Source organism: Poecilia latipinna, unplaced genomic scaffold, assembly GCF_001443285.1.
Source record: "Poecilia latipinna isolate Pla-1442-1.1 unplaced genomic scaffold, P_latipinna-1.0 Scaffold2789, whole genome shotgun sequence".
Lineage (NCBI taxonomy): Eukaryota > Metazoa > Chordata > Actinopteri > Cyprinodontiformes > Poeciliidae > Poecilia > Poecilia latipinna.
In genome coordinates this window covers 29,247-41,022 of record NW_015115405.1, presented here as the reverse complement: position 1 = coordinate 41,022, position 11,776 = coordinate 29,247, and the positions used below count along the sequence as shown (strand labels likewise).

At 37.1% G+C, this 11,776-nt stretch overlaps 1 protein-coding gene across 1 annotated transcript in view; it reads left to right on the top strand.

Annotated features, from left to right (window-relative positions):
- Positions 1–11,776, top strand: part of LOC106939163 (A disintegrin and metalloproteinase with thrombospondin motifs 10-like) — a 58,838-nt gene that overhangs the window by 21,393 nt on the left and 25,669 nt on the right. The window contains exons 3-6 of the mRNA XM_015021469.1: positions 4,789–4,928; positions 5,021–5,230; positions 8,551–8,719; positions 8,883–9,085. Coding sequence (XP_014876955.1) covers positions 4,789–4,928; positions 5,021–5,230; positions 8,551–8,719; positions 8,883–9,085 — 722 coding nt within the window. The remainder of the gene's footprint in view (positions 1–4,788; positions 4,929–5,020; positions 5,231–8,550; positions 8,720–8,882; positions 9,086–11,776) is intronic.

Here is an 11,776-nt window from a genome sequence, read left to right as displayed (position 1 = left end):
GAGCGGTCCATGAGGCGTCTATGCTTATATTATGTCTATGATTATTCAACTACTTCATGTCGATTTCTTCTTCGTGGTTTGTGTCTACAATAGCGTCTTGTTGATCATGTGACTTGTGTGACGCGAAAAAAGTGTTTCAATTGCAGTTTTGCGAAATAAATCGATTTCTATACAGCCAAAAAATCAGCGGCAAAACTTTTTTATCGAAAAACTAGTTGTTGTTTTTTTCCGAAATTGGTAAAAATCGGTACATTAAGGGAATTTATTGCGCAATTATATGGTGAAAGGAAACACAGCTGGCGATTGTAGGCTTCATGAGTGGCTTAAAAAAAGAAAGTAAAAAAAGGATTTCCATCCAGAGTTGGATTTGCTTGTGTGCCTCAGATTATTCTGGTCAAACATCTAATTTGTTACTCTCTCTACTGGAAACATAGAATTAGACAAAAATATCACTTATTGTCCCACACTGGGGAAATTCAGGTGGTTCACAAAAAGTAAAAAAACATAAGAATAGAAATTATGTACTCTGATGTAGTACAACTGCATTTTATTACTTTAAAATAAGTAAATAATGTGCATACGTATTGAACATTAAAAATACATTAACTGTTTTGCATCTGTGCAATGCAGAAAACAGATATGTAACAAGAGCAGAAATGTTATTTAAAAATAAACCAAACAGTGCAAATGATTGTTGAAATGTCAGCTGTGTTTAAACACATTGATTTTATTGCGAGCTGTAATGGTTATAGAGTTTAACAGCTTTTAAGCACATAATTAAATTGATTAGTATTGAGGTTTTAGACTCTGTAGACCAGGAAGGAATTATATTATTTATAAAGATGAAGCTCTTCTTTATCTAAAAATTATTATATTAAACAACAAAAACATAAACAGATAATTTCTGGTCCTCAGAGATGATACGAATTAACTGTATTTCCTTTTCTTTTATAAAACTTGGTGCAAAAGAGACCGATCAGCGCTCTGGCCTGGAGGGAGTTGCTCTTTTCCACCCAGAGTACTTCCTTCCACTATTTTCATTTAGCAGTAACAGATCCAGGGGCGTGTTTTTTATCAGCACACTAACTTCTGTATGTGAGCCCATTAGTTTGGGTGTTTTCTCCTGTTAAAATCAGCAGCCATGTTTCCACTTCTTCTTGTTTCCATTGATGCTTCATTTCAGTTTCTCAGTAGATTCATGTTTCCTTCTTGTGTTTTATGGGTTTTCTTTTGAACGGCTAAGTTATAAGCAGAGTCAGGTAGTAACTACTTACATTTACTCAGTTACACCTACTTTTTTTGGGGAAAAAGTACTTTTATTAGTATTTTTTTAACCCTGTACTCTTTACTTTTACTTGAGTAATTTTACTATGAAGTGTCGCTACTTTCATTTGAGTAAATGGATGCCCTTTTGGAACAAACTATGGAGAAAATAGTCAAAAATAAAATTTCCGATAATTTTGTTTTAACATTATTAATGGACATTTATCAGGGTAACAATAAATCAAAATTCTTTTTATGATGAGAATTTTTTTATGATAAACGATATGATAAATACCCACGCCATGTTGAGATTTAGATTATTGAGTAGAAATAACTTGATTATAGCAAATAAAAGTCATTTCTTCTTACAGATGTTTTGGAATTTAATAAAAAATTATAGTTAAGTTTATTAACAAAACAGGAGTGCATTTTGTTAAATTAACTTGGACTTAGATTGATTGTTTGACTTTTTCAAATTAAAATGACAAAAAAATTCTAAGTACCTTGTTTTATCTAAGTAAATGTCACTCAAATTTTTATTAGTGTAGATAAATGTTAGGCTACATTCAGAGAGATCAAAACTTATTGACATTTTATCAGAAAAGTTACATTCAGATGCTTTTTTCTTCTAAAAACATGTTTGCGTTCTTGTACATCTTTTTTGACTCAGAAGAAACAAACTAAGTAGTTCTTGCAGCTATCCCGTTAAAGTCTCCAGTAAAGTTTGTTGTGATCTTGTAACGTTTCAATGTGTCCCGTTAAACCAGGGGTCCCCAAACTACGGTCCGTGGGCCGGATCTGGCCCGCCTCCTCATTCGGTCCGGCCCCCTGAACAATACCAGGGAGAATTCAGTGTTTTTTTTTTTTTCATATATATGTGGATTTTTCTTCAACCACCAGGGGGGCTCTTGAGCAGATATGAAACTTAGTTTTCCTCAATGGAATATATACTAGTTAGTACCAGTCACGGTTTCGCTCACGGTTTTTTTCCATTTGCATTCTGGGTAAAAAATCTATCTACAAACGCGAATATGTCGTCGGCAGTAATCCAATCTCCCCCCCCCTCCCCCCGGTCCACAGTTTCACTCCCCCCCGTCAACAAAACTTTTCTTAGGTTTCTTTCTCGAAAAACTAAGACGGGCCCCCGACCAGAAAAGGGAACAGTCATGTGGCCCTCGCAGGAAAAAGTTTGGGGACCCCTGCGTTAAACAGTCTGTTTAAAACGTCTAAATCAAGTTATTAAAGCGATATACAGTAGGTGTTGGTGGTCTGGACAGACTGTGTGTGAGCCAGAGGAAGTTGATGGGAAACCCTGTGGAGGAAAAGCCTGCAGCAGCTGTTAAAAAAAACACTCCACTGGTGTTTTATTGATACAGTAGACTAATTTGTGTTGGTGGTCTTTGTTATTCTGTGTGAGGTCTCAGTAATTTGCATTTCTTTTACGTGTTATTATAACGGAGCCCTTGTTGTTTTCTCTGCAGGAGTTTTTCCTGTGCTTCAGAGATGATGCTGTTGCCGCCTTGTTGTGGTTTGTGACAGCTCTGAGTTTCAGGATTACAGCTCCAACGTTTGTGGCCTTTATGTTGTTCAGTGGGATTTTTAAGTGCAAACTACACTTACACTTTCTTACTTTGTTTTACTTTCCTCATATATATTTATTTATTTTCTTTCCTACTTACTGTTATCTACTTTATTACTTTTACTTTCTGTATTATTTGTACTTATGTACTTTTGCTTATTTATATACAGTTCTGGATGGATGTATGGATGTATATACAGCTCTGGAAAAAACTAAGAGCCCACTGAACCCCATTAAAAACCCCCGGGTTTTTCCACCAAATGTTGATTTCTGAACTCTTCCTGAGTTAAAATATTAGTATTGTTGTTTGTAAATTAATACTAACTTGGTTTTCTGCATTATTTGAGGTATGAAAGCACTGCATCTTTTTTTGTTCTTTTGACCATTTCTCATTTTCTGCAAATAAATACTAAATGTTTCCTTGTAATTTCAGGGACATGTCATCAGAACAAAAAGAACAATGTTCATTTTACTCAAATGTATATCTATAAAAAGGAAAATCAGAGAAACTTATCATTTTAAGGGGTGTCTTAATGTTTTCCAGAGCTCTTTATATTCCTCACTTTCTCTTTTGTTGTTCTTGTTTACTTTGTTATATGTGCACACTTTCACTGACATTAAGTTGCTTTCTTTCTTTTTTGATCTTATTTCTTATTGACGTTCTTTCTAACTTTTACTTTCACTCACTTTTACTTACATTTTTATGTATTTTTGCTTTTCTTTATTATTGTTCCTTCTGTACCTTTCCATTCCTATTTTACCTACTTTAAAAAAAAATTCCTTATTTGTACTTACTCTACTTAATTTGTTTTAAACCATTTTCATACTTACTTTCTTTTGTCTTTATCTCTTCACTTTTACATTTAGTTATTTTCTTACCTACTTAATTTTACTTTATATATTGCTTCTACTTACTCACATTTGCTTTCTTACATACATTACTCCTCACTTCTTTTTGCTTACTTTCCTACTTAATTTGACTAACTTTTCCTTTTCTTATTGTTTCTTATTTCGTTTCTTTTTCTTATTATGCTACTTTCACTCACCTTCTTACTTATTTTTACTTTCTATCTTTCCTTTACTCTTGCTTCCTTACTTTGACTTTCTCCTCTACTTTTATTTAGTTTTCCTTCTTCCAGCTTTCCTAAATTGAAATAAATTATAAGAAAGATAAAAAAATAATCAGAAGCAGACAAGAGACGCATGATAAGAGGAGCTGCAGAGATACGCAGCTCAGGTAGGAGAATATGTTGAGAAACCTAGCTTTAGTTGTGCAAATTTGGCCACCATAGAAAACTAGGGATGAACACATTAATTAGAGGAAACCATGCTAGAATGGTCCAGTCAAAGTCCAGATTTAAAACCAACTCAGAACTTGTGGAAAGACTTTTTCTCTATCTAGTCTGTCTGAGCTCATCCTGTTTTACAAGAATATTGGGAGAAATTTGAGGCTTTAAATATGAATGCTCGTGGCGACATAAATAAATATAAGAGACGAAACGAGTTGCAACTTTAATTGCACTTCCTCTATACAATTATGTGTTAATTTATGTCTGTTTGTCATAAACTCCAGTGAAACAAACTGAGGATTTTCATTCTAATGTAACAACATGAGGAAGTTAAAACACCGTGAATACTTTTGTAAGGTGCTGTACTGCTGGAAAACACAGGTCACCTTTTCATTCTGTGTGCTTTACATTAAATCTCCAACAGGCCCCAGACAGACAGGAAGTATACAATTTCAAGGTAGCCATGGCAACCCCCATTTGGCCTCATGAATGGAGAGTGGTTGTCGCAAGTTGGGGCTTTTCAGTGGAGAACCAGAAGCTCTGATTCTCTTTTCCAGCTTGTTGCAAATATAGAATCACTCGCTGATTAAACTGAATTTTGATGGATATTTTGTTTAACTTTGATTTTTATCCCTTCTTTGTTTTCCACGTCCACAGCTGCTTTCCTGTCCAGCCTAGGCCAGTATGAGATCGCCATCCCAGTACGTGTAGGACCAAATGGCGAGATGCTGGACACAGACAGGACAAAATACCACCAAAGAAGAAGACGAAGCACTGAAGACAGGCTGCCTGACTCTGTATTATGCTTTTTCAGACTCCGCATTGGATCATTTTCAGACCGATCCAGGCGTTTTACGGCTCTCACGTCTCCTCTTCCTTCGTCTCTTAGCTCTTCTACCAGCTGTCCACGTCGCAGAACAACTTCCTGCTGAACCTGACGCTGCAGGGAGGCCTGCTGTCCCGCCAGTTTAGGGTGGAGTACTGGAAGAGGGGCCAGCTAGCCTGGAGCCACCCGTACTCTCCCCATTGTCATTACACGGGTCACCTCCAGGACCAGCCGCACTCTAGCAAAGTTGCCCTGAGCAACTGCAACGGCCTGGTAAGACCCACACCCTACTGCTGCTGCTGCGCTATCAGAAACTCTTGATTCCTACCTCAAAACAGGACATTTGAACACACCTCAATCCTCTTACAAGCTTAAAGCTGCTTTGTTGAACAGGTTAGGATTGGTCTATGACCTATAGAGAACATGTTTATTATATTCTTAGCACAAAATCACTCAAATTATGAAATTTTAGTTTGGTCATTCCTGTCTATTTCCATCCCCTTTCAGAATAAGATCTTTTAGGACTTATTTTAAATCCAAATAAGCTCCACAGCTCCACGTTTAGGCTTGCACATGAAAATGGCTGAAAACAGATGCGTAATTATACAACTGCACATCTTTGAAAAGCATTAGTGCAGCCTCCTGCACAACTAACATGAATTCAGCAAGTTGTTTTTGAATGGTAAGTGAACAACAAAAAACTTGTCTTTTCTAGCAGTGGTAAAACCAGCTGAACAAATGTTCTGGAACTCAGCTTGGGTTGCTAGGTGACGGATTGTGCTTCACTGGGGTTGCTAGGTAACAATGCAGTCCTTCCTTCATTAAGTTTTTAAAACATTAACTTATTGTCAAACGCTTGTTTGGGTTTTTTTAAGCACTTAGGCAGTTGAGGCCCAAATAAATAAAAATGTGCAAAATGTGAACTTTGCATAATAGGTCCTGTTTAAATCCCAAACCATTCTACTATGGCATCTTATGTGCAGTTCTGTTAAATCTTATCTTAAGATAAGTATCTTAAAGGAAGCATTTCTCTAATCTCTGGGTTTTACTCCCACAGAAAAATGACCAAATATAGAGAAGAATGTGGTTGCTGCTGTTGTAGATTTACAAGTTGGCAAGAAAATGTAGTAAAACATCCAAATTCATTTTCTGTTTTCCTTTGCTTTGTCAACTTCAAACACTTTTTTTGTATTAAATACAATAAAAATAAAATTTTCTTACCTTCTCACAATGTTTATAAGATCTTAAATGTCTTTATTTTCCCAGTTATATATAAATATATCCAAACAGTTCTGTTACAGATGCTACGTCATCATCCATACTTGATGGCGTCTTCCTGTTACAGTTTGCGTGATTCCAAAGACTCTTCTTGTTTCATATTTTTAAATGATTTATTTCCTTTGAAAAACAATGAAAAGTAAATAGTAAGTAAGGTTTTTGACTTTACCTAAAATTTCTGGTCATCTTTTCAGACATTTCAAGGTTTAAACTCTCCTAAACTCGCTGAAAAAAAGAGAGCCTGTCATTGAATTTAATACATTTAATTAATCGGTAATCAAATTAAGTTTACTTAAGTAAATAAATTGTTGGGTTAAACAAATGTGAATAAAGTAAGTTTGACCAACTTCATTCAGTTACTTTTTGTTTTTTTAAGTTGGAGCTTTCTTCTTTTTTCAGTGTAGTTTTGGTAGTTTTCTGCATTACAACAGTTTTTTGACTCTTAATTTTAAAGAGCTCTTTGAAAAATCTTGCTACATTTTTTTTACCTCCTATAGAGATTATTCTGTGAATAATGCATTACTAGGAACCAAATCACAGTCAGAATAAACATGTTTTTAGTAACGTGCTACTTAAAAAATCCTGAAGTAAAAGTTGAACTAATCTAAAATCTTGTTGCATTTTGCTTTTTTTGTTTCTCTAGAAGCGTTTTTCTGTTGAGGGATGTTTTTGTTTTGATTTAACATCGGATTCAGTGATGTTAAATCTACCTCACCACAGAGTAATTTTTTGTCAGTGTAGAAAACATGAGATGATGAGTTGTTTAGACTTGTTTAGCGCTTACTGTATCGAAGCACAGATTCCCTTTCATTCAGAGTTTTCTCATGAGGTCATCTCTTCGAATCACAACAGATCGCCGCCATCTGTTTGATGATGCTTCCAAGTTTCTGCTCATCCAAACCCTTTGACCGGCGATTCTCAATCGTGATGCATCAACGCACTTTGCTTTTCCCGCCGCGTATCCTCTCACTACAAAACAGCAGGACCCACAATAGTGTTTCGGACGTGCTCAGAAAGCGTTAAAAAGCCTCACACGTAATTAGTGTTGGTCGGACCAGCATGAGGGCATTCACCAGTGAGCACGCTGTGTGTCCGAGGGAGCGTCACTAACCTCATTATGGGATTTAAAAGGCGCTTTGAACGTCGCCGCGGCGAGTCGATGGGGAGACACTCGCTCTGAGCGGGGCCGACACATCTGAGCAGAATCAAAGGAAGTGTTAGTGTATCGCTCTCTGTCTCACTCACTCATTTTTCTCGCTCTCATTCACCCTTTCATGCTCTCTTGTGTGTTCCTGATCCTTTGCTCAAACAAGTCCAGCGTTTCTCCGTGGGAGGGGAAGGGACATCGTGCATGACTCTCTCAAAATATGGACCACTCTAAATATGAAACATGTGTTATGATTAGTTATGTAGCCCTTTTCAGACCGTGGTAACAAAAAATTACTACCCATTTGCAGATAATTATCCTCTATTTTTCATTCATTATAACTTTTGTTTAATCAGGAAAGCCATTAAAGCTGCAGTATATAACTTTTATGAAAAATAATGTTTCACATATTTGCTGAAACTCTCATTATGTTGTGACAGTTTGCTATCTAGAAACAACCAATTGGAGCCAGGACGCGGGTCTTAGCGCTGTCAATCACCCTTCCATGCGGCGATGCTCAGCCCTTTGCTCTCTGCTATCCTGCAGCTACGACTAGCCTGTCATGAATGCTCAGGCTAGTTAGTTAGCCACTGATGATGGTGGATAAATGGTGGCTGAAAAACATTATAAGCGTTTCATATAAGTCAATATTTATAATTATTGATTAGTTTTCTGTTTTAAATATCTGAAATGCAGCCAAACTGGTGGCGTAATCTTTGCTGTTTTATCCACAGTTCTCACTCCACGGCGTTGTTTTTCATATTTAAGCAGTTGTGAGGTGCAGTGGTGAAACCTTAAACTGCTGCTGCGCCAGTTACTCAGCAGGTTGTTGCTAGGTAACCACAGAATGAATGAGTTGCTGGGTAACCAGAGAGAGAGAGAGTTGGTTGTTTCCACCATATTTTCTTAGCTAGCTGTGGCTAAAGTCTCTCCTCTCCCTACATCACCCAGAATGCTGTGCCGTTCTGGATTGGAGTTAATTGAAATGATTGAATATTGTGTCAGGTGTATTATGGATCGATATTGATAACGTGTCTATGACCATATATATTGTTGATTATCTATTGTTCAGCTCTATTTAGCAGTAAACGTTTCAGGTTTTTATTGCAGGCTTCCATGTTATCCTGCTTTGTTTTACCTCTTTGCTCTCCTTATCTGTGTCTCACAGCAGGGGGTGATTGTTGCAGGGGGAGAGGAGTACCTCATTGAACCGCTTGTCTCACCAGATAACCAAACCCGGACAGAGAGGGGGGAGAGGACAGAAGGGCGCCCCCATGTGGTTTACAAACGCTCATCTCTGCGCTATCAGTACAAGGGCCGCTCCTGCGGGGTCATTGGTGAGAAAATTTGCATTCTGGTGTCGATTAGCAAACAAGGCCTTGCTGAAAATTTTTTTTTCTTATTAAGTGCCTGGGTGGAGAACTTTATACTCTTCTGCCTTTTTTGGGTTTATTTCCACAATATACTCTAGAAATCATGAATGTGTGTGGTTTACCTCAGACGAGAAGCCAATGAAAGGCGCGTCGTGGTGGCAGCGGACCCTGAAGACGCCGCCTCACCATGTCGGCCGCGGCCAGCTGCCCCTGAAGCGCTCGGTCAGTCAGGAGCGCTACGTGGAGACGCTGGTGGTGGCCGACAAGATGATGGTGGGATACCACGGCCGCAGGGACATCGAGCAGTACATCCTGGCCGTCATGAATATTGTAAGTGTCACAACACAAAAGATTCACAGACATGCAACCTAATTAAATGAGCTATTTACTTCTTGCATCATATGAACTCTATCTGGTGTAAGTAGTAAATATTACTATACAGTTCTATAACATAGAGGGATTATCAGTCGACGTTACGTTGCATCAGCAGCCACTCCACTGAGCATGTCGCTTTCAGAACGCAGGCAAGAATACATTATTATAACTAAACTATTTACAATAAGGCTAATGAAATCATTTACAACTTACAGCCAGTGCAGCTCACCTCTCTGCACCCAGTGCAACTCTCGTACGCAGCTTTGCGGCGTCTGCAGTTTCAGAGGTTTTATTTTTGGCAGAGCATCTCTGTACCTTGCACTGCCTTGCATTTGTTATTTCTGAAGGCTTAGTTTATCACCTGCCTCAATGGATTCATCTACATCTTCATTTTTCCTCCAAATGAGACCAAAACAGGAAGAAAAGATTGTATTTTATTTGTCCTTTGCACGCTAAATTAGATTTTTTAAAATAAAAAAGTAAAGTTTATAAAAACCCTATTCCGGTGCCCTTATTGCTCACCATGTATGTTCATCTTATTTATAGAGACTCGACCTATCTTAATGAAAGCTGATGAACAAATTTCTTTAATAATTTACTCTCATCGTTTATCGACTCACCTGCATTTAACGCGTATCGGTCCTTAAGACGCGTCTCATTCACTAATGTCAGTTTGGTAGCATAACTTATTTTATCACCCTGAGATAAACGGCCGTAGTACACTGACTGACAACATGCTAGCTAATGTTAAAACGGCAAGATTAACGCAGGTAACCATGGCAACCAGTGAGCGTTTAAAGGCCGCCCGGCTCTTGCTGCTGCAGTCAAGTCGCGCCTGCATCCGCCGTATTTACAGATAATCCCTTTATATTCAGAGTTGGGTAGTAACTAGTTACATTTACTCAATTACATTTTCTTGAATAAAGTTTTTAATTGACTGTCAACAGTGTGATCTTCCCAATAAAATCAGTGATTATGCCCCAATGTAAGCATGTCGAGCACGGTGTAGGAGGGTGGTGATCTGGGCTGTCATGAAAGCACAGGACCTGCAAATCTCCTTAGAGGGCGATAATTATTTCACAATGATGTGAGCGACTGAGTCATGGAGAAAATGACTTTTAATGCTGATAAGGTTTCTTCTTCAAGCTGCTTTTATTGTAATTTTGTAATTTTTTTTTTGCTTTGGCTCCATACTTTCTCAATAGATAATGACAGTGTGGAAGTTTAGAATCATTTTTATGCACTCCAAATAAAAGAGGATGTACTTCTTTTCCACCATGTTTCTATCAAAAAAATTCATGAACTGAATTAAATTAGCTATAAAACTAATCGGTGTTGTTAAAAATGGCAGGAAAGAGGCAAAGCTAGTATTTAGTGCGTTCTTCCTCCCAGGGGGAAACCAAAGCACGCTTTAGTTTCAAGTCGCCTCCTTTTTGTTTCATTGAGGATCTTCTCGTGCTAAACTCTGAAACCACACACACTCACATGCTCGGAATGTATTTAATGAAAGACTTTTTAAAGAAAAAACGTCCAGACAACATCAAAAAATGGAACTTAATTTAGAAAAAGACTAAACTTAGCCAGACAGAATGGTCCGATTGAGGCTTCGGTGCCACTTATTACTTTAGTTGTAAGCAGAAGAGTCTATTTACAGGAAATGCTTGTTTGGAGGTAGTGTGTGAACTTGTTATTTCCAGATTAAGCCACAAACTTTAATGTATTTTAATGGGAACACAAAGTAGAGGATCAGTGTGAAATGTAATTTAAACACCTGACATTAAAAGTAAATTTAAACACTGGAGAACAAACAGCATCATGAAGAGGAAGGGCCACATTAGACATATTAGGCATGGTAACTCTGGAGGAGTTGCAGAGACCCAAGGCTCAGGTGGGAGAATTTATTGATGCATTGAAATTGTGGGAAGAGCGAAAAGAAGAAAACTTGCATGCAGTTTTGCCAAAAGCTAAATCTTTCCACAGAGAAGCTGTGGAAAGATGGGAAAAAATGACTGAAAGGATTAATCAGATTAATTGTGATGAACCAGTTATTGAAATAATTGTCAATTAGGCCTGTCACAATAATCAGTAAATCAATTAATCACATAATAAATTAAAACAAACTCAATAATTTTCATTGGCCTGATTTATCGTTTCTCTTTTTTTTCTTTCTTTCTACCAAAAACTGGATGATAAAAATCTTCAGTTTGGTGCTTTGGTCTCAACTAGCCCATTTTTGAAGGACAATTTTGTTTACAAAGACTTCAAAATTAATTTTGTCATTTTAATTTAATTTAGATATTTAAAATACCTTCCAGTTCCAGCGTTAAATGTTCATTAAAATTTAAAGTTTACGGATCTTGGAGAATGTGTTCATTGTTTTTATCTTTACATTGCTTAAAAAAGGGTCTCAAAACTATATTTTTGTTTATCGCAATAATTTCTGAAACAATTTCTCGTACAGTAAAATGTGTTATCGTAACAGGCCTATTATCAATAATCATTAACTGGAGTTAAAAAGGCATTTGCTGAAAGTACAACACACTCAGAGTAAATAAACCAAAACTGTGTTTTGATTTATTTACTCAGTTTCCTTTGAAATTTTTTTATTTACATGAAAATGTCAGAGCAATATTGCAATTAGGTGAT